Genomic DNA, 23,601 nt, shown 5'->3' with positions numbered 1-23,601 from the left:
AACACAACTCACTGTTCACATCATGAGGCTGGTGAAAACTCACAGCTGAGAAAACTGGGAAAGATCTGTTGCATCATACAAGCTTCAAAATATTGTTAAGATTATTTAAATCAATATTCATGAATACTAGAAAGCTAAGCTTAGAGAAAAAATAAACATGAAAATGCCTCTCAGAATAAAACAGCTTTATTACTTATGCTTTTATTCTAGTCTACTGCAAAAATACACTTAATTTAAAATAACATACCAAATAGCCCCTCCAAACTGTCTGTTTGCTGTTTCCTTTAAGCATTCCAGAGTGGGCATCTTCAACTGCAACACAGAATATAACAAACAAGCATATTTATAATGAATACTTAACTATGATGCCTGGCAGGACACTGTCCAAAGCATTTTGAGAGCTGTTAAAGTAGTCTAATCCATGGTCTCCAAAAAATATAGTCGAGGTAGACAAAATTAACCTATCCAACAAAATGGGAGCAATGTAAATCACTATGCAACTAAATGTTAAATTTTGCAATACTGAAGCAGTCACGTGGGCTGCAGAAACGTGGAAATGACAAGCTGACAGAAATCACAGAGCTAGGAGCAAACATCAACATGTTTAATCAAAAAGAATTGTCTGACTAGAATGAAACATTTGGGAGTGGCAGGTACTAGAGAAAAAGGGCAACCAGAAGAAGGGGGCCCCTGAGAGCCAGGCCAGTGGCATTTAGATTAACAGCCAGGGGCCACTGCAGACAGATCCTAGGGTTCTTCCAGAGTCAGAGTCAATTCCTAAGATTCATCAGTAACGCTGCAGAGAGTAGATTAAGTTGGGGAACAAAGAGGGTGATGACACACCCCTACTGGGAGAGAGCTCTAAAGTGATAGCGACAAATGAGATCCACAAATTTGCTGCTGACATTTGGGGATCATGGAAAACAGGAGAGATCAGAAGGCTGCAATTCCGATTTGCAAAATGGGCACAAAAAGCAGGGTCTACTGATTATAGCCTGTAAGATGGGTACCAATCCCAGGCAAGAGTCTCAAATATACCATAAAAATATTGGTGGGAAGTGGAGAAAAGAAAGCCTTCACAATATACTGATGGTTTTTTAAGGGAAGCTCTGAGCACCAGGAGCATGAGTTTATTATGAATAAATTCATCAGACACATACCTCTCTGTTCCTGTCTGTCTGTCTGTCTGTCTGTCTCTCCCCACTGACATGGTGGACTCTATGCTGGTAGATCAGAGAATTCTCACAGATGAGGGACACACATTCATACATACTATCAGCAAGGCAGTGAACACCTCAGGCCATCTTAATGATATAATGGAGACACATGGGCTAGCTCTCAAGTTGGGTGGATCAGAGCCAAACCTGACCACAGAATGTGAAATTATAAAAGCCACAATGAACCTGGAGAGAAGTTTCAGAGGTCTGCTGTAGGTTCCGCCTTATTCAACAGCCCATCAAGGTTTTGGAAGGCACGAGAGGTACGCCTGTGTAATGCGTGTACACGACACTGAGAGAGAAGCTGCTACCCTGGGGCACAGACCAAGGAGTCCCCAAAGGCCTTGCTATTTGGAGCAATCAGTCAAATCAAGCAAAATAAAATCTCCTACAAAGGTAAGGTCTTTAACTTGGCACCAGAATCCAGCTATACAAGTATAAATTATAAAAAGTGTTTGAAAAAATTGAAAATTGGAAAAAAAAAAAAAGGTAAAAGGCGTACTTGCGCATTAGCACATGTGCATTTTGTAGAGACTCTGGAGTTTTAACTGACAGTGAGTTCAGTATGAGTCAACAACACTGTGACCACACCCTACTTCCATCCCAATGTTGTGCTTTTAAACAGAAGCAGAGGGCTTGGAATAAGAAAGGTGATATTCTCCAATTACCAACCCATCAGGAGACCCTGTTGAGTAGACCTTCAAAATGTCCAGAATTCAACCACTTCTCAGCACTACTCTGCTCCAAGCCAGCTTCCTTCTTGCCTGAATTATTACAACTTTTACCCCTCTACAGTCTGTTCCTACCACAGCAGCCAGACTGATCCTTCTGGAATATGACTCAGATCACATTATTCCTCTACTCAAAACCCTTCAATGACTGCTTCCTCATCACGCTTTGACTTAAAGCCAAAGCCAGTCATGGCTACTGGGCCCTGAACCACTGGTCCCTGTTACTTCTCCAGGCTCATCTCTTGCCCTCTCTCCTTCCAGCCACATTGGCTTCCTTGCTCTTTCTCAAACATGTCAGACACACTTCTGCCTCAGGGCCTTTGCACTGGCTATTCCAGTTACCTTATATACAGGGTACATGTGGAGAATCACTCCTTCCCCACATATTCATATTGCTGGCTCTTTCACCTCCTTCAAATTTTCACTCAAAAATCACCTCACCTGCGGAGGTATTGTCCAACTAACAGTCTAGGATACAAAGGAAGTGGCAGGAATATAAGAAGAGGAGCAGCAATTACACATTTCAGAAAGGAAAAAAAAAAAAAAAACAGATCTCAATATTACCTGGAAAGAGGTTAAATGGGGGTTTTCTAAATGTCAAATACGGCTACAAATTTTTAAACCTAGATCAGGATTTGGCAGTCCACGGCTCCAAATCTAGCCGCTGCCTGGTGTAGTACAGCCCCAAGCGAAAAACAATTCTGAACTTTAAAATGGTTAAATGTTTATATAAATACCTAAACAATATCTGCTGTTTTGCCTCTTGGTCCACAAGCCTAAAATATTTACTACCTGGCCCTTTAAGGAAGAAAGAAATTGGCGATCCTTGGTCTAGATAACTGAGGAAGACAAAGTGCGCTTGTGGCCCACTAAAGACAGAGCTCCAAGAAGGCACGGATGTGCCTTTTTTATTCTCTGCTGTTTGCCTGTGACCCAGAACAAGGACCAACTCAAAGCAGCGGCTCAGCAAATCTTTACTAAATCAATCAATGTACTTAGCAGGACAGTCAAACAAAAACCCAGGTGGAAATTCAAAAACAGTGTTTAGAAGACTATAGTTTAATATAGATTTTACTTATATCAAAATTTATAAACTTTAATTCTTTGCTGTATTATGAAATTAATAGAGGAAAACCCAAGATTCCCTCCATAGATGTTATAACTGAGTTGTAACTGTTAACGTAACGTTATTCCTTTTTCTCTTCAGGTGAAGTGCTATCAAAGTACTTTAATTTAAGGAAACTCTCAATTTAAAAAACAAAGCTAAATTTAGCCAAAAAATAAATCATATAATTTGTCAAAAATTACCCCTTAACTTTCCCTTTATATTTTAAAATATAACAAATATAAAAACATAAGTTATTTATACAAAACTGTTCAGAAACAAGTCTCTAGTGTGAAGGGAGAGATTATCTGTGCTTGGAAAGGTTACGATTTTCTTTCAAATTACAAATAACCAAGTAAGTACCAGGAAGCAAGCACCATGTTAGACACTGTTCAGGACACAGACCGGTGAGGATAAGGTTTCTGCTCAGTAAGAAATTAGATGGGAGCACCATAAACTACTGTGCAGTCAAAAGCTAAGCTGTGAGTTAGGTTACAAGTACAACAAGGATACACAAAAATAAAATCATTGTGAATGTACTAGTCCGGGGTCTTACGGGGACAGAACTTGAACTGGGGCTGGAAGGAACAGGAGATGGGCTGGGAGGGGGAGAGGAACAAGAGCAGCAGCACCACGTAGGTGTGAAGATGCTGACGGCTGCGAGGAGACGCAAGGAGGGCAGGGATGCCAGGGTCGATGGGCGGGACCAAGGCAATTAAAGCTTAGTCCTGAACACCCAGAAAGGAGTTTGTATCCCTGTGAAAAACAAATACATACTACTAGTTTACTGTCTTCAAAGAGAGAGTGATCTGATAAGATCAGAGTTTTCCAATTTGTTTACAGCTGTGTGCTGCACAGACTGGAGAAGGACTTGAGAGGTAGGCAGAGTAGGGAGGCATCCATTACTGGAGGCTGAGGGGAGAAATTCAGTATGGCACAGGGCAAATGAGATGAGTATGAAAGGTAAGAATCTTAAGATTCCAGCAAAAAAAAAAAAAAAAAAAAAAAAAAAAAGCAAGTAACAGGATAAGGCTAATTACTGGTTGAAAAGTAAGAACAGGTCAAAGATGGTTCCAAAGATTGAAGCTGGGAGATAAGACACTGAAAGAATGGGAGCTTGAGAACAGGACTCAATGTTGCAAAGGGAACATGACAGTTTTCATTTTACACAAGTTGCAAATCAGAGCCTCCAGGGAAAGTCCCTCAGTGCAGAGGAAGGATGAGAGATAAGACCCTAGAGAAGGGGACACAGGCTTGGGGCTCAGCAGCTCAGTAGCTAAGAGGGAGGATGGAATCTAGAAGAATGCAGGTTCAGTTTTATGCCAGGAATTTCAAATTTACTTCTATTATCTGGCCAAATCAACTGCATGATCAGATGTTTCAGAACTTAAAAGTATGAATGTTCCAGATATGGTCAGTCCAAGGTGGAGAACAACCTTGCTGAAGGTGATACGGGGTTAAAAAAAAAAAAAAAAAAAAAAAAAAAGCCTCCAGAATAGCTCAGAGCCAAGAGAAAAAGGTAAATGTGAGTACCGGGTTTAAGGTCCTGACCACAGTACAGAAAGACATGTCTATTACACAGAGTAAAATACATGCACTCCCTTTCTGAGAGTAGGGCTGAAATACAATGGCAGCTCTTTTGCTTCCCTTTTTACATTTTTAGCTTATCAGGCATTTCTTTAAAATTGAATCACTTCTGTTCCATTCAAAATTTTGTTATTCTAAATTCCGAAGATAACATGATTTTGAAATACCCGCAAGAAGATCTTACCACTCTTAGTACTGTCGAAAACAACAACTGAGGCATTAGTGGAAGGGTTTTTTGGTTTTGCAACGTTGAATATGTCACTGGCAGAATGAAAGGAAGGATAAAGAGCTGGCAGATCCTTCAGCGTGATGCTGGCCGGCAGGGCTGGGTCCAGGACAAGCATTGGCACCTTAATGCAGTGTGTCAGCAGACACTCCAACTGCTTCTCACTGGAAAGAAACACCAACATGGTCACAAACATATGCTTGAAAATTTAATCAGCATTGAAAAGCCAGTTGGTACTACTAAATTTTCCAGATCTTCTATATTCTATTTAAAAATCATAACCTCTTATTAAATAAGAAATTTTATCTCAAGAATGTAAAAATTTAGTAAGTTAGCAAATATGGTATAAAACTGTAAGTGCAACTCAAAAGACAGCGCTTTCAAACCCCCAATTGTAAAGGTTGCCACAACACTTTCCAACCCAAAGGTGTACAAGAAATTAAGTATTTCATTACTATTGTTAACAGTGTCATCTTACCAGACATAATTTATCAGTCTGAATTAGAATACAATTAAATGCATTGGATATGACAGGACATCAGAAGCAAACGTGGAAACATTCTAAGATGAATTTATATGAAATACTTCTATCTAAACGTAAGAATACCTAGAATAAACAAATGGGCAAAGGACACAGCTAGAGAATTCACAAAGTGGGAGCTATGACCAGTAAATAAACAATATACAAAATTGCACAATCTCTCTAATATTCAAAAAAAATGCAAGAGAAACCATTTTATTGTAAGTCTAATGGTTAAGTGGGGAAGTGGCTGTTAACAGAGATTTCCGCTTGTCAGTGGGACGGCCTTATTTTAACGACCTATCAGAGTCAGGTACCATTCAAATCAAGAGGGATACATCTGATTTTTTGTCATTAGGTTAAATCTCGTTCTCAAGCCCCTAAATATAAGACATAGAACTATGATAGCTTTTAAAGATAAGGAAATATATACTGAACACATAATTAAATAATGAATTTTAAATTCTATAAATGAAAACACTGGGTATAAGTTAGATTTTAAGTGGGCCAAAATAACAGCATGCCAAGACAGATTAATGGAAACAACAGAGAAACCTAATGCAGGTAGAAATGATAAAGTTTTGGTTGGCTACAACCCGAATAACCAGAGTTCTCAATCAATTCTGCCTTTAACACTGCAAAATTTCCCATCAAATGGATGCACTTAAGTTGGGTGTCAAAAACCAGCAGAAGAGGGACTGAACAAAAGCAGCAGAATAAGTAACAAATACTGAGTATGCAACAAAAACAAGTGAGAAAAACCTGGATGTTTCACTTCAATCCTTCAATTTCGGTTCCTAACAGGAAAAAATGCTTACCTCCTCTTAGTTGGTTCCGTCGTGTTCTTTCCAAGGATTTCTCTAGTGAAAGCAAATGTATTTTATTACATATGCATGGACTGGTGCTAGTCTTACATGTGACTCAGAGGGATGACTTTCCTGGTTACTCCACCAGAACTAACTAGTAAGTTAGGAAGTACTATAAAGCTTGTAACATTTAAGATGCACAATAAATTATATGTTTTAATGAAATATGATCAGCAGATACTATCACGTACCTCCCAAAGTACTACTGAAGGTTTACTTAAAATACAAGCGTTTACATTTTACTAGTAAAACATGGTACCAGGCGTCAAAGTCATTTTCATGCACTGGGGAGGTGAAATTCTCTAACAGAAAGAGACAACTTGTTGCAGTATAACATGGCCAATGACCTGCGATGGGTGCATCCGTAACATTTACAAAGAAGTGAATGGGGAAATTCTTGGTAAATACTCCTGAGGAATCAGAAGGGAAGTTTCATCAGCCAGATACCCAGCTCGGAAGGCTCTCCAGAAGCCCGCTGTACTTTTCCCAGATAAAGTAAATAATCACAATTCCATATTTTTAAAAAAATTACCAAGCCTTCTAGTTCCACACTGTACTGATATTAAAACAGGTAACAGAAGTATACTTTTCACTGTCTTTATCAAATGGAAAAAAAAGTTATCTCTGTAGGTTTGTTTCATTTTCAAGGAATAATCCACCTTACTGTGTAGCTATTTTGCATAATAAACCTTATTTCATGAAGCTACCACACCTGGGACTCAGACTGAGTGATCTGGAAGCCCAGGGCTCCGCTGAGAGGCTCCTCCACCGTTAGGCTCTTCAGAGACCAAGGCATCCCCAGAGCACCATGTTCATGAAACTCCCACCTAACAGAGTGAGGCCAGGATCTCGCCAAAGTGGCTGAGTTCTCCTCAGGCACCAAGAACCAAGGGTCAGATGCATGGCTGCCAAAATCTCATAATGGCATGAATTTGAGAAGCAAATTCTTGTTCGAATAGCAATGTGAACACCACCTTACCCTTCTGAAATGTGCCGTTACTTGTAATTGTAGAACTTTCTGTGTTTTGTTTTTTAACAATCAGTTTTACCTCATTGCTTTCTGCTCCTCCTCCATCTGTTCTCTGACTTGCTGCAGTTCCTTCAGCAGTTCAAGATCTGTGCCATTCACCCAGGTGTAAACCACGTCAATCGGCATGGGCAGACAGAGCCTAGGGGAAACCCACAAGTCCTCCAGCTTATATGCATTCTTTCAGTATACTTGAGAATAAGAGCAAAACAGGGTTTAAACTCAGAGGTTATGAAAACAATCAGCAAAAAGGTAATCTAACCATGGCATATATCACAGCACTGCTTGTTTTCAGACTGGAGCCTGGGCACTAATACATACTTATCAAGGACATTCTCTGTGAGTTGCGTTATGCTCGACACTTCATGTAGTTTTGGATCGTTGTATCATCACAACCACCCTGTAAAGTGGCTACTATCACTTAACTTTTAAGACAGTGGGGGAGGCCTTGAAAACTCAGTTTAAACTGCTATGTTCTTAGTTTAGCAAATGAGGAAGCTGGGGTACAAATGCAGCCAAACAAAAGAAAAGAATTTAGAAGCTTAAACAAAATTCAAAAAAAAAAAAAGTTAAGCAGCAGTCAGCAATGAAGACCTAGCCCTATTTAAAGCTATAGGCTTCCCAAGCCTCGTCCCTCCCAATCCTCCCTGCCCTGCTCTGCTTTTTTTTCCCATAGCAATTATCACCTAACATATTAAATAACTAGCATAATACATATACTGGTAATTCCCACATGCCACTCACCCCAGAATGTAAGCTCTATTGTGGCAGGAAACTTATCTATTTTGTTCCCTAAAGTTCCCAGTGGGTTAGAAGAGTGCCAGCCTGGCACACAGGAACTCAGTGATTCACATGAGGCACTAGCATTGAAGACCTTCCCAAACCTGCTCGATTTTCCCCTTATTATCTTATCCTCAATATAAGGAGTCAGGCAGGCTTTTAATTCTTGAGTATCCTGTCTAAGCTCATTCTTGGTGTTTCTATTCAGGTTTTATGGCTTTCTTCTTCTTTCCTACATCAACTTACCAAAATCCTACCCATCTTTCAAAGTCTGCTCCAGGCCTGTGACACAAGACTGCACAGTGATACATGACATATTTTAGATGGTTCTGTTTCAGGTTTGAGCTTTTCCAAGAAATGGTACAGGTTTTCTTTTTAGGCCAAGGACCCACGCTTACCCTCCTTTAGTCTTCCTCAGGGTCCGTGCACAGGATCTGGCCCCTGGAAGCACAAAAGGCTCCAAGACCAACCAAAACATGACAACTTTTCTTTTGGCCACAAGGGTAATTATCTCATGGAAAAATAAATGCAGTTTGGTGGATAAATCTTTCAAATTACAGAAGGAAAAAATAGACTGACAACCACTCTTCGTTTGAAAGAAGTAAGTGGGATGACTGGATGAAAGGGGTGCTTATCCAATCACTGAGTAAATATTTACTGAGCACTTAGTGTGTGAGAGGCGCCGTTCTTGGTGCTGGGGACTCAGCAGTAAATAAAATAAAACTCAACTTTATGCCTTCATGAAGCTTACATTCTAGAGAGGTGAAAAACAGGAAATAAACCAAATAAATAAAGTTAGATGATGTTCAGTGTTATAAAGAAAATAAAGTAGAAAATGGGGATACAAAGTGTGTCTAGGTTGAGGGTCAGTTTTAAATAAGGAGATCAGAAATGGCCTTACTGGAAGGTGGCATTTCAGTACAGAGGTGAAGGCAGTGAGGAAGCATGCCACATGGGCAACTGGGGGAAGAAAAGCCCAGAGAAGAGAAACGTCACGTGCAAATGCCCTGAGGCAGCTGCCTGTGTGGCATAGTAAAGGAACTAGAGGCCAGTATGGCAGAGCCAAAAGGAACAAAAGGAAAAGCATAAGAGGAGAGGAAGGTCAAAGAGGTACCAGGGGACTCAGAGCTTCACGGGGAAAATGAGGAATCACCTCATACTCAGGCACATGTGACAGCTGAGCATCTACCAACCTTCCCATCAAGGTACACCACTTCCTGCAGAATAAAATCTAAACTTCATAATCTGTACCTCGAGCTGTAGATATTCCAGTTGTATGCCCTTACCCAAACAGGATAAGAATTTGCAGGCTTCCGTGCCTTTGAACATGCTTCTCCTTCTGCCTAGGATATCCTTTCTTTCATGCTTTTAACCACTTCCTCATTCCCCAAGCGCCCTCTTTCCTCACCTCCCACAAAGTAAATGTACTGCTTAACATGCAATGTCCACGGTACTTGGTATTCTAAGGAATCTTTAGCACACTGTGCTGTACTACTTTTTATGCATGTCTATCTTCCACTAGACCAAGTATCTTGAAGACAGAAATGTACCATGCATTCTTTGCTCTGCTTCATTATTTCCTCTTTCCCACACATACTCAGGCTCTCTCTCCCTACTGTGACTATACGCAGATGCTTCCTCATCTAGGTCCATTTCTGAAAGTGTCTATATCTCAATAGTTCCCAAACACTAGACGGCATCACAATCACCTGTAAGACTTGTAAAACGGATGGCTGGGCTCTGGCCCCAGCGTCTATGATTCACAAGGTCTGGAGTGGAGCCCCAGAATTTGCATTTCTAACAAGTTCCCAGGTAATGCCAATCATGTTGATTCAGAAATTCACTTTGAGAACTGATATATATGTAGGTTATAGTTCACATTTTTAAGTTAAAAAAAAAAAAAAGACGACCTAGGAATAAACGTACCGAAAGAGGTAGAAGACCTGTACTCAGAAAACTGTAAGATACTGATGAAAGAAATCAAAGACAACACAAATAAATGGAAAGATATACTGTATTCCTGGTTTGGAAGAATTAATATTGTTATAATGACTATACTACCCAAGGCAATCTATAGATTCAATGCAATCTTCCAATGGCATTTTTCACAGAACAAATAAGTTTAAAATTTGTATGGAAACACAAAAAGCCCCAAATAGCCAAAACAATCTTGAGAAAGAACAGAGCTGGAGGAATCACACTCCCTGACTCCAGACTATACTACAAAGCTACAATAATCAAAACAGTATGGTACTGTCATGAAAACAGACACATAGATCAATGAAACAGAAAAGAGAGCCCAAAAGTAAACCCACAAACTTATGGCCAATTAATCTATGACAAAGGAGGTAAGAATATACAATGGAGAAAAGACAGTCTCTTCAATAAGCAGTGCTGGGAAAACTGGACAGCCACATGTACAAGAATGAAATTAGAACATTCCCTTACACCATAGACAAAAAATAAACTCAAGATGGATTAAAAGCCTAGATGTAAGACCAGATACTATAAAACTCCTAGAGGAGACTGTAGGCAGAACACTCTTTGACATAAATCACAGTATTTTTTTTTTGATCTGTCTCCTAAAGCAAAGGACACAAAAGTAAATTAAACAAATGAGGCCTAATTGAACTGAAAAGATTTTGCACAGCAAAGGAAACCATCAACAAAATGAAAAGACAACCTATTGAATGGGAGAAAATATGTGCAAATGATATGATCTATAAGGGGTTAATATCCAACATATATAAATAGGTTATACAACTCAACATCAAACAAACAACCTGATTAAAAATTGGGCAGAAGAACTGAATAGACATTTTTCCAAAGAGGAAATGCAGATGGCCAACAGGCACATGGAAAGGTACTCAACATTGCTAATCATCAGAGAAATGCAAATCAAAACCACAATGAGATACCATCTCATACCTGCCAGAATGGCTATCACCAAAAAAGAACACAAATAACAAATGGTGGCAAGGACGTGGAGAAAAGGGAACCCTCATACACTGTTGGTGGGAATGTAAATTGGTGTGGCCACTGGAAAAGAGGATGGAGGATTCTCAAAAAACAACAACAAAAAAATGTCGTTCTACTACTATATGACCCAGAAATTCCACTCCTGGGCTTATATCTGAAAAAAACAAAAACACTAACTTTTAGCAGCACTGCTTACAATTGTCAAAGCATGGAAGCACTCTAAGTGTCCATTAACAGATGAATGGATGAAGAAGACGTGGGATATATATTAAATGGAACACTACTCAGCCATAAAAGAGAATGAACTTTTTCCATTTGCAGCAACATGGATGGACTTGGAGGGCATTATGTTAAGTGAAATAAGTCAGAGAAAGACAAATACTGTATGACATCACTTATATGTAGAAAAATAAACTAGAGAATTAAAAAAAAAAAAAAGCAGACTCACAGGTACAGAGAACAAACTTGTGGTTACCAGTGGGGAGAGGGATGGGGCAAGAGGTTGGGGAAAAAAGGGTTATTTTAGGATTATACGAAATTATGTATGTGAAACTTTTGAAAATTGTAAAGAACTACAGAATTTAAATGATTGTTCATTCAATTAAAAAAATAAGAAGAATTTAAAAAGCTCCCCCCACTAAAATGCCAGTTCCATATGAAATCAATGAGTCCCTCTTGTTCCTCACTACATGCCTAGAAATAGTGCCTGGTACATGAGTGGGGTTGAATATGCATTTAGTGACTAAACAACTAATAGTTCATTCCCTCAACATAAACATCAGTCTTTTCCATTAAAAAAAAAAAAATACTTCACATTACCCACATGTAATTATCCAAAGTCACCTCACTCCTAACTTCACAAGTAGTCTATGGTCAGACTAAAATTTAACTTGAAAAAATTGCTTAAGTAACATAGTTTAGAAAGAAAAAGCTTTTTAGGTGGTGTTCTTGCTCATTTTTTAGGGGGAGGTAACTAGGTTTATTTACTTATGCATTTTGATGGCAGTACTGGGAGTTGAACCCAGGACCTAACGCATGCTAAGCATGCACTCTACCACTGAGCTATACCCTCCCCCCCCCAAAGAAAAAGCTTTTTAAAAGGAGGGGGAAATGTGCTCATTCCAAAGCTTTCCCATAAAGATAATTATCTGCTATTAAAGATTTTCAAATAGCATCAAGAGATATCCATACAGGTTCAACTGAGGAAAACAACACAAGTATAGAATGCTTTAATTTCCTTGCTCTTCTGGTAAGGCTGTATTTCATGATCGATTTAATTCTCTGGTGTTAAACTGACATCCCTGAGGAGACCGTGTGATCTGCCCCTGGTCAGTGAGTCAGTTGTTCTTCTACTATTAGACATGGTCACAGTGAGTTTGAGTCTTTTGTTCTAACCGCAGACTACTATCTTAGTTCCCAGATGAAAAGGAAGCCTTCCTTAGAGCTTTAGAGATGTGACTCAGTCAGTCACCTATGACTCAGAACCAAAGCCATGGTGATAGTGATACATCTTTTATTTTAATCACTAATTTAAGTGAATATAAAGGTGCTTAGCAGTCCTTGGCTCTACATTCCATAAAGTAGGTAAGAAAACTTAGAGCTTAAATAGTGTCTTAGAACCAAAATTGGAAGAGATTTTATACTTAATCAAATATCTACATTTTAGAGATGATAAAATTGAGCCCCAGACCAACTTAATGCCTCACAATTAGTAGCAGTAGATAATTTATATATTCACTTGTTACTGACATACAGAATGGGATTCTTTTTTTTCATTCAGAGCAAACAACATTAAAAAGACATGAGAAACACTGAAACAAATGAAAACTTCCTATAAACACTGTGGTTATTTTAAAATATAGCTCAAGTGGTAGAGCACATGCCTAGCATGAACAAGGTCCTGGTTTCAATCCCCAGTACCTCCTCTAAGAATAAATAAATAAACTTAATTACCTCCCCCTCAAAAACAAACAAAAATTTAAATACGTATATATATATTAGAACACATGACTTTATATATGATCTATTTTCTTGTCAACGAAAAATTAAATAATTTTGAAATCTCTACATAAAAAAATCAAGCTATATTTTAATGCAATGTAAAATTAGGAGAAGAAATATTTAACACACAAACACATTCTTCAGAAAGAGAACAAGAGTGATGGATTGAAACAGCTGACCTCAGTATCTGCATTTTCTGAGTTAGTGTTCCTCTTAAAAGCTCTAAAGCTCCATCAGGGCAGAGATCTTCACATCTGCGCACCATCAGCACCCAACACAGCATCAGGCACAGTAGCCAGTAGGCTCAGTGAGTACTCAATAAATGTTAGAGTTAAAAAAAAAATTAAAAGGCCATTTTGAGCTGTTCTTAGGAAAATCAGTGTTGTTAAAATAAAACTTGGAAAATTAAAAGAATTTTTTTCAAAAAGAAAAAATAAAACTGGAGAAATAGGAAAATTATGTTTCATTAAGAAGCTGTTAAATGCAACAGTTTTCAAAGCATGGTCACCAGACCAGCAGTTTCAGTACCATCAGTGAACTTGTTGGAAGTGAAAAGTCTCTGAGCCCCTCTGAGAGCCGCAGACATAGAAACTCTAGAGGTGAGGAGAGGGTGCACTTTCTCAAATCCTCTGTGGAATTCTGCTGCACATTGAAGCTTGACAAACACTACTTTAAGAGAATGGATACTTTTTAGTGTCTGGATACTTTACACTCTTAAAAATTATTAAGGACCCCCCAAAGCTTTTGTTTATAGGTTATAACTATCCACACTTGCCATTTTTGAAAATAAATCAGACATTTAAAAAATATTTAATCCATTTCAAAACAATAAATCCCTTCACATGTTAACATAAATAACTTTTTAATGAAAATAACAGTATTTTCGAAAATAACAAAAAATTTTAGTCAAAACAGAGAAATGGCTTTACATTTCTCCAAATCTCCTTAACTGACTCAGCAGAAGCAGCTAAGCATCTTAAATCTTCTGTATTCAATCTGTTCCCACATGTTGTTTTTGTCGAAGAAAACCCAGGCTCACACAAAAATGTAGTTAGAAAGGGAAAGATTGTTTTAATTGCTGTTTCAAATAATAGTGGATACTCTTCTTTGATACTACACTAAAATTATATGGCAGTTTCTCAAAAATTAGTTGCAATGTGGAATCTGAAACCACATTAATGAACTTTATGTGCTTTTACATTAAAATCCATTGGTCTTTCTTGCACTTTGAATGGCTTTCACCCATGCAAGATTCTGCAACATCAATGTATTGTTTACCTGGAAAAATAACAGCTTACTGCGTTTAGCAGCTCTGACAAATGGTGATATACTTCCTTAATTTTCTTACATAATACTAACAAATTCAATCTTGGGGTTAATGCCACAAATCTAATTGGTAAAGTCTTTCCAATATTGCGAAGCTGTTAGGCCCCTGGTAGTGGAAACAGGATTTCCAAAATTCTAATTTTCACTTAAGAGCTCAAATTTCACCACTGGCAACAAATATTATTAGTTCTTTCCCTTCAAACACAGGATCTCTTTGTTCACTGTCAAGAAAATACCTGCCAAATAACCAAGTCTGAGTAATGACACCGTCATCTGTCCTTTTGAGTTATAACAACAGTGTCCCATGAGAAGGAACAGCTAGTTCAGGCTACAACTCCAACCATGCCAAGGGCTTTTCCTCAAGGTAATCACCACGCAGTCAGGTGCTTGAGGTGTGCTTCCAGTTGCATCACCCAGAGCATTAAATAAAAAACGTGTGCTCACAGGGTCAACATACAGTCAAATCAACGACTGTTATTGCTTCATCATGAACATTCTTGAGTGACTCCAGCTTTTCTCTCCTCCCTCTGCAGATATGTGGTGAAGAACACGCTGACTCGTGCTAAGGTGTGGCAATTCTACCCGCCACTACTTCTACGCAATAAGCACCAATCTGAACACAGTAAGAAAAAAAAAGGCAAATAACACCTTAGTGTTGTTATAAAAATAGTTCTGATTTCACAGACCCTCAGAGTCTTGGAAACTGTTATGTTAAAATTAAGACCCTAAAGGAAAGATCTATAGTTTCCCTACTTCACCAGGTACTTGCTTACAAGCTATCTCCCCTATTAGACTGTGAAATTCTTTATCACTGAGAGTCAGATCTGGGTCTAAAACAGGGTAAGGCTCAAAGATTCAATCTTAACTGAAGGAACAAACACAGGGATGCTATTTACACACAGGACACTTTAAGGACCAAAGTAAAGAGTAAAGCTCTAAGTTAACTTGAGGAATTTCACAATCCTTCCCTGAGATGTTCAGAACTATAATAGTGCACACATCTACATCTAATTAGCACAGCTTTTTAAAAAAAACTACTAATTTAATAAAACCACAAGTAAATGGAGGGACAAGGAAGAGCTTCTAAGTGGGGAAAGGGGCTCCAGAAGAATTGCCAATGCAGTCTAGAGGCTTCCAGAAAACGGTCAAGACGCACCAGTCAACACCAATTACCACTTATACTTTCATTAGGTTTTCTGGTTTGGTGACAGTAAAGAGGGGAACTTATGGGACCTATCTATCCTCAAGGAACAACGGACAGTCAGAACTGTCTGGTTATGTATGGCCCCTGACACCTGACACTTAGGCCAAGGTCTTTTGTAAGGTTAACCCCCCTTGTTAGCTACCCCACGTTTGTTTTTGGTCACCTCCTGTTCCCTGTCCTGCAGTGAAACAGCTGTGCACCATTACAATGGAAAGGAAGTCAACAGATACTGCATAAAGTAAATAAATCAAAAAGCAGACAACTCTTTTTTTTTTTTTTAAAGTTAAAAGGACAGTCGTTAGAAGAATCCAAAATAGAAATTTATTAACCATGGTTCCTCTAGGTCAGGGAAATTCAGACTGAAACAGAGAGAGACTTTACTTCTTATTTTTCTGTATTGTTTGAACTGTTTTCAACCATAGACTTACATTACTTTTATAATATAAAACAATATAAGTAACAGCTTTACAGACAAAAAAATGAAAACAGCCTGTGATTCATTTTAGCTGCAAGAAGGGAAGGAGGATGTTGGAGAAGACTGCTTCCACTCTGAGGTCTGTCTTGTGAGGGAGGAAAAAAATCTCCAAGGGAAAGAAAGGTGGAGGCCGCATTCAAGAACGGCTGCACCAAGAAGCTTGGCCTTAAGGAGAAAAAGATCCAACCTATGGGGCTGTTTGCTCCTCCCCGACAGCGAGGCAGCAAGATGTGGTGACCATCAGGAGGGTGGGTCCAGTCCTGGTGGATACCAGGGGAGTGGCCCTGATTGACACGGTGATGTCAACAGAAGAACACCGGCGGGGCTCAGAAGTCGCTGCAGAGTAACTGCCCGGCTTCCTCAACCAACAGGGGGTGGAATTACCTTTACCTCACAGAACTGGGGCAAGGATAAAACGAGATCATGTAATTTAAAGGACTCATGTACTGCAGGCCAGATTCCTCTTTGGTAACTAAATTTTTCATCCATAAAACATGAGGGTAGACTACAAGGCCCCTTCACATGGGAGTAGTCTTCAGGAAGCTAAACCATTCCTACAACTTGGAAAAGACCCCCTTCAGCTGTTACATTTAAAGTGTGGGTGATTTCATGACTCATCATTTAAGCCCAAATAAGCTGCTCTCCACAACTGATCTTTTCTCACCGATTCTGAAATGACTTCCCAGCAATATTGTCTCTGTAGGAATCAAATAAAACGTGGTATTGATCCTGGCTCCATTCCAGAACCACCTAGGGAGAAAAAGAAAAGAAAAAGAAATAATGTCTTCTTTGTATCAAATACTGAAAGTATATTAACTTTCATTTCACTTTAATTTCCTTAAGAATTGTTAAAGGAACAGGTAAAGCAATCAAAATCCATCCATTCACTCAGTGCCTGCCCTAGACCACAGACACTGTGCTCAATCCAGGTGAATAAGCTACAATAGAACAGTTATATAGGTATATAAATAAAAGCTACAGTTTCTGGCCTGTGGAGGAGGAAGGGGAATCAAAGCGATTTAAAAGGATGTGGTGGGGGGAGGGTAATAGCTCAGTGGTAGAGCACATGGTTAGCATGCATGAGGTCCTGGGTTCAATCCCCAGTACTTTTGTTTAAAAAAACAAAAACAAAAACATAAAAGGATGTGATATGAGAACTGGGTCTGGACAAGTTCACTGGGTAGGGAGAAAAGGACGATGCCCACAGAACACGTTCAAAGGTTGAGAGGCAGCAGGCCAGTTGTCTGAGGGCAACTGTACTGCTGCGCTTGGCTGGAGCACAGGCAGTAACTGGAGAGAGATGCGGCTGGGAAAGGGAGCTGGCCCATGGGAAGGGCAGGCATTGAAGGATTTTAAGGCAGCTACATGATCCATCCAAAAACATGGGAAACTCTTCTCACAGCACAGAAGAATACAAGCTAAGACAGAAGAGACTGACAAGATATGGGGAGTGGTGACCTCCATACCTGTGAGGTTTGAGCTGATGACCTTGCTCAGTATTTCAGGAGAAAATGGAAAGCTTTAGATAGGAGCTCCCTCATGTCTGCATCTCAAATCTATAAACCTACCCACACACATGCCCATTTTCTCCTGTACTCCTTTTACCACAGAAGACGATGTGTCCCTCCTCCTTGCAAACATTCAATCTCTGTCCACTTGCTCTGGATCTGATCAACTCACCTTCTCAAGACCTTGCCTCCTTTCTCTTTTACTCTCAAGAGGATTATTCCCATCAGCATATAAACATATTCCAGTATCTCAGGAAAACCTTCCCTTCACTCCTCACCCTCCTCCAGCGAGTCACTCTACTGCGAATTTCCTGTCTCTCTCCAAAAGGCAAGTATCTTTAGAGAGTCATCTCCTACCCCCCCCTTGCGCCCTTCAGCCCGCTCCAATACCACTTCTGCCCTCACCACTTCAGTGGCTTTACCAAGGCCTCTGAGTCCACTTTCCTGGCTGCTATCTTAATTGGTAGCGGTCGCCCAGTTCCTTCTTCTTGAACCACCTTCTTGGGTTTCCTCCCATCATTCTGGTGATGCCTTTTCAGTCTCCTTTGGCAGCTCATCCCCTTATATCTGATCTTTTAATGTGTCCTTTCATTCTATTCCTCTTCCTGGAATATCTTCCTTCTTGCCAAGGCTTCTTCCAGAGTCCTAGTCCACCAACCCTACGATGTGGTCCTGCTATTCTCAGATGGCTATGGGAGCCCCAGTCACTTAAATTTCAGAGAAGAGAGAAAGGGAAGACGTGCTCCTCTTTTAAGGAGACTTCCTGGAAACTGCACCTTCCCCTTCAGTTTTTATTGGCCGGAACGTGACAACACCTGGCTACAGCAGAGGCCTTGCAGACCGAAGTGTCCAGCTACAACTGCTCATTTCTTTTTGCGGCACTCAGGCTTTTCAAGTTCTGGTCTCTGCCTACCTTTCCAACCTTACTTCATTGGGATGTTTCATAAACACCACAAATTAGTAATTCTCCCACTCAATACATTGATTTAAAAACAACTGATTTTGAAATGTATTGGGTCTAATGTGCCTGGTACTAGATTTACAAAGAGAAATAAGCTAAGTTTCCCAACTTCAAGGAACTACAGTTGATTATTTTTAAAAAAAAAAGAAATGTATTGTCAGCTACAGCTACACTGAAGGAATACCTGATTCTTCCTAGGAAGATACTAAGACAGACTTCCATGAAGAAGCATTGTTAGCAGGGTCTTAAAGGATGAACAGGAGTCTGTCAGCAGTTTAGCTGGGGAACTAGCAGTCTTACAGGGATTTGCTACCAGACTGGACAGGGGAGTGAAGAAGAGGTAGAGAATCAATGGTGATTGCTAGGTTTTCAGGATTTCTAGTGTGAGTGACTGAACAGACACTGGGGCCATTAAATGACATAGGAGGAACAGGTATAGGGGAATGAGAGCTGGTGAGATTCCAGGGTCTCATTTTAGTCATGGTACACTTGAGGTTATAAGTGCACATAACTGGCCTCTCCAACTGGACTTTCCAATTTCCAGGAGGAGAAATGGGCTCTACCTTTGGTATCTACACACAACACCAAACCCAATGACAGGCATATGGCTATAAAATGCCATCTATTTTGCTAAATATAGGATATGTATCTATTTTCAAGAATACAGCTGTATCAATCTGTATCAATCTATGTGCTCAGAAAGGGTGATTCTCCATCACCCTCCATCAATAGCCCTCTGTGGCTTGCAAAAAGGACAAGTATATCTATTACTTTTGTAAAATAAATGACAAAAAATAAAGCTCAATGTAATTGTTCTTGGCTAGTGAGGCTACCTGGAAAGTGGGGAGAACGCATCAGAGAAGGCATGCTTCACAAGTGGCTGAGAAGTGCTGATGTGCTGTGTGTTAACACAACATACCTTCCTTCATCAGATAAATTAATCTCACCATCTCCAAACCACGACGGTGTACTAGAAAGAACAGCAGCAGGAAAGGGTCCTTATCTAACGTATTAGGAACATTCCTCCTAGCCCAGAGCTACGTGCTCTTAGGCCATAGGGGAGGTGGCAGGAATCCCAGCTCAGTCACTTTCATGAGTGACCCTGAGCAAGTTATTTAGCCTCTTTGGACTATTTCTTCATCTGTAAAATGAAGCAGGTCAGATCAAATGGTCTTTGAAATCCCCTCCAGTCCTAAAAGTCCAAGGAGGTGCCCAGCTGCGTGGCTGACCCTGTGTGACTTGTCTGTGTTCTCTGTGACCACATGTCAACTCCGTAAGGACACCGTGTCTCTCCCTGTTGTCAGCCTCCTCTGGGTCTTTTGTCCCTGGTCCTAACCCCATCAACAACTGAACTTGATTCTCTTCCAATATAAACATTTTCCTTTTCTGCTTATTCCTAACTGTCAACTAGACCCTATTATGGATATCCTTCCAAACTTTTTTAAATGAATGAATAATATGCTGTTAAGAGGAATGAAAAAGGAGACTTGTAAATCAAATAAAATTCATCTAAGGGTTAGTGTCAGATCATTTTCTTAATACTATCAAGGATGAGAAAGAGTAGAAATTTAAACATGCAATTATCAAATTATTTATTCGAGCTGATCTGTAAAAATATAAATACCTTCCAAACAACAGAGAACTCCAAAAAAAGACAAACTTGCAATTAGATAGTGTTTTCAGCCATTATTAACAGTAAACAAAAGACCAGAGGAATAGGTTAGAGATACACTATCATAAGTCAAGTCTCTGCTCCTGCACAAAGCCTTTCCATAGTCTTCAGCCCAATCTGAATGCTTCTGTCTCAGAACTCTGGATAACTTCTACCTCTCTCACTTATTTGGGCATCAGTTACCAACTGCCTTATAACATTCCTTGCCTTGTATCACCTTTTTAAAAAAGTAAGGTCCTTCCTTTTTTCACTTTTTTTGGGGGGGTGGGATTCGGTTTATTAACTGACTGACTGATTGATTTTAACGGAGGTACTGGGGATTTAACCCAGGACCTCATGCATGCTAAATGTGCACTCTGCCACTGAGCTATACCCTCCCCCTTTACTTAGGTTTTTATACTTATTAACCTTCACTTCATGTGAGCAACTTGACAAACCAAACTGCTCAAGGGTAAAGAACTACTTACAATTCTATTCGTTATCAACTCAAACCTAGTACAATTCATTACACACCGTCTTCTTAGTAAATATTATCTGGTTATAGCAGAAATGAAGTAAGAGAAGACTGGATCTGGCAACTTGGGACGCCTCCTGGGAGGACTTCTCAGTTCTCCTACCAGGTAGATGTGTAACCTTGGGTAAGTTACAAATGTGTGGGCCTCAAATTATGAACTAAGAACAAGATCGTTCACCATCCGCTGTGGTGTTGTATTATGATGGGGATTCTCCCACAAGTGGGTGAATAAAGGATAGGAGGAGTATGTCAAGCTTGCTGAAAGTCAAGGGTCAACGATGCGTAACTTCCCAAACCATCATTTTCATAATGGCAAGACATTTAAAACATTCTACTGGTAGTTATGCAAATTTTTCATGGAGAAATGTGGAAAGTTCATGTGATTTTTAAGATACAATGCTGACTTTCAAAAAATGTCCTACTTGCCATTTTGAGAACATATCTCCACTCTACACTAGTCTCCTTAGAGTACTGACTTTTCTGTTACTAAGGGTATCTTGTTGATAGAATTTAAGACACAATGAATTAAACTACAATTCATTAAACTACTACTTAAACTCTGAAATACCACTTAAACAATGTATTATTAATAAAGGATTATAAAAATCACCTAAAGGTAGTTTATTCTACTAGCTAAAAATCTTTATCACTTTTAAGACTTCATTTTAATAATCACAGCATTCAAGGTATTCAAGATCAACTGCTGGTTAGTTTTTACAAAATGGAAGCCAAAGTCAATCTTAATGTATTCATCACAGAGGAGAAAGGACACATATACACACTCACCAAGCATCAACATGCCAGGCGCCCCTTCTCTGACACTGAATCTCAGTAACAAGGTACCAACTGTGAGGCAGGTACCATAATGGCCAAAGAGAAGCCAGCCATGTAGCAGTGTGTGTGATGGCACTGAGATCTGAACCAACCCAACTCCATAACCCATGTTTCTATTTAGGTTTCCCTTGGCTCTCTCAGCTTCACGGGGCTGCCTCCTCTGATGTTTACTTACATAGAACTGGCTTTGTCAAATATATATTCATGAACGTGGCCACTCAACCAGTTGAAAATGGTATATTTATCAACCTTAATTCAATGGCTGAGAACTGTTTCTCTGGCATGTTTATAAATAGCCACAAGTCACATAATAAATTTGTGTTTTGCCTTAGTATTTTTAGAATACCTAATAGTCCTTTAACTGGTTTGTGTGCACAAATGCTAAAATTTTCAGATGACAAACTTCTTTCAGTTGTAAAACCAGTACACACTTCTGTTGATGATTTTTATAATTCCAGAATAGGATCAAACGCATGCCTGCAATAAAGTAATAGTGAATAAGATGCAAGCCCCATAATCCTTTGGGGATTCCCTAGTTAAGAAAAGGAGGAAGGTAATTATTAAGAGTAACTGGTATACACTGCAAGGATCTTAAGATTTATAATCAGAAGACATGAGTTTAAATCTGACACTTATCAATAATAAAATCCAGGGCACTTCGCTATTCTCAATTTCTTCTTTTATAGAATGAGGATATTAATACCACCTATTTTACAAGATTGTTTTGATAACATATGCAAATCCTACAGGGCTGTACAATATTCACATGCAAACGACTCACATGTTCCTTAAAGACAGCATTTACATGCTGCAATATGATTAATTCACCTGTTTAAATATCTGTCTACATCTCTGTGAGCAACTCAAAGCCAAGAACTTGATCTCTTTGCTTTTAGTCCCAGAACCTTGCACATTGCCTGGCACAAAATCAATAAAATTTCTAGAATGAGTGAATGTGGCTACTAATTTTACATCTTGGAACACTTTACCGCTCCACAGTTTCCCTCCAGAACTTTATGCTTTCAGATCCATTCCCAGATAGTTGAGGAAAAGGCTAAAGACTAGAGCTATAGAGACACCAGCAGGCCTCAGCACACAAGGATGTAAAACCCTCTCTGCAAAAACATATATCCCTTTCTCAATTTTTCAACTGTGCAAATGTGACATGCTACCCTGTAAAACTTAAGATGCTAGGACTCTCCAGCAGCAAGAACTCTACGTCACTCTAACAGAGCTTCCCATACACTGATAATCACATCAGACGTTTATAATATTCCTAGATTACAACAGGTTCTTCATAGTTTCTGAAAACTAGTATTTTGCATTAAGAGGTGCTAACTGAGAGGCCAACATGTCTTAAAGATATTCTAAGCTTTATCTTTTCTACTAGCCCTCAGATGCCAACCAGTAAGTCAAAGCTGCTCGTCACCAGCAGCATTTTCTAATCCCATTTGATTAATTAAGCATGCTCATTTTCCTGCCTTAGTCTGTTAGGGCTGCTAAGACAGAACAGTATGGAGAGATTTATTTCTCAGTCTAGAAGTGCAGAAGGCTAAGATCAAGGTGCCAGCAGACTTCACAGGTGGCCGTCTCTGCACTGTGTCCCCTCACATGATGGAAGGGGCAGAAGAGCTCTCTGGGGTGTGGTTTTAAAAGGGCACTAATCCCACTCATGAGGCTTCTTCACTCTCATGACCTAATCACCTATCAAAGCCCTACCCGACCCCCAATACTATCACATTGGGGATAAAATTGCACAATATAAATTTTGGGAGGACACAAAAGCATTCAGTATATAGCATGTCCCAACACAATGAGGCTAAAATAAAAGAATAACCCATTTAATACTGGGAGTTGAATGGTTATCAAAACTGTGGTGATTTTTTCCCTTTTAACATACAGGAAATGATCCAAACCCAAGATGCATGACCACTATTTACTCAAACATTAATTAAACTCAAAGATACTTTTCTAGACCATTTCTTCCTTCTTTGAATTCTTCACAGAATTAAGACACACAACGTATTTGCTGAAAATTTTAACAAAATGGAAACTAGGACTCTGTCCT

The 23,601-nt window shown here is 39.4% G+C and overlaps 1 protein-coding gene across 1 annotated transcript in view; it reads right to left on the bottom strand.

The window, feature by feature from the left end:
* The window catches only part of GNPTAB (N-acetylglucosamine-1-phosphate transferase subunits alpha and beta), a 70,094-nt gene that overhangs the window by 29,174 nt on the left and 17,319 nt on the right, over positions 1 to 23,601 (bottom strand). Inside the window, exons 2-6 of the mRNA XM_010962794.3 lie at positions 16,709 to 16,794; positions 7,302 to 7,421; positions 6,205 to 6,246; positions 4,825 to 5,030; positions 248 to 312 (exon numbers count right to left, since the gene is read on the bottom strand). Coding sequence (XP_010961096.2) covers positions 248 to 312; positions 4,825 to 5,030; positions 6,205 to 6,246; positions 7,302 to 7,421; positions 16,709 to 16,794 — 519 coding nt within the window. The remainder of the gene's footprint in view (positions 1 to 247; positions 313 to 4,824; positions 5,031 to 6,204; positions 6,247 to 7,301; positions 7,422 to 16,708; positions 16,795 to 23,601) is intronic.

The sequence above is a fragment of the Camelus bactrianus genome, chromosome 12, assembly GCF_048773025.1.
Source record: "Camelus bactrianus isolate YW-2024 breed Bactrian camel chromosome 12, ASM4877302v1, whole genome shotgun sequence".
Taxonomy (NCBI): domain Eukaryota; kingdom Metazoa; phylum Chordata; class Mammalia; order Artiodactyla; family Camelidae; genus Camelus; species Camelus bactrianus.
Note: the sequence above shows the minus strand (reverse complement) of the source record. Positions and strands in the feature narration are given on the sequence as shown.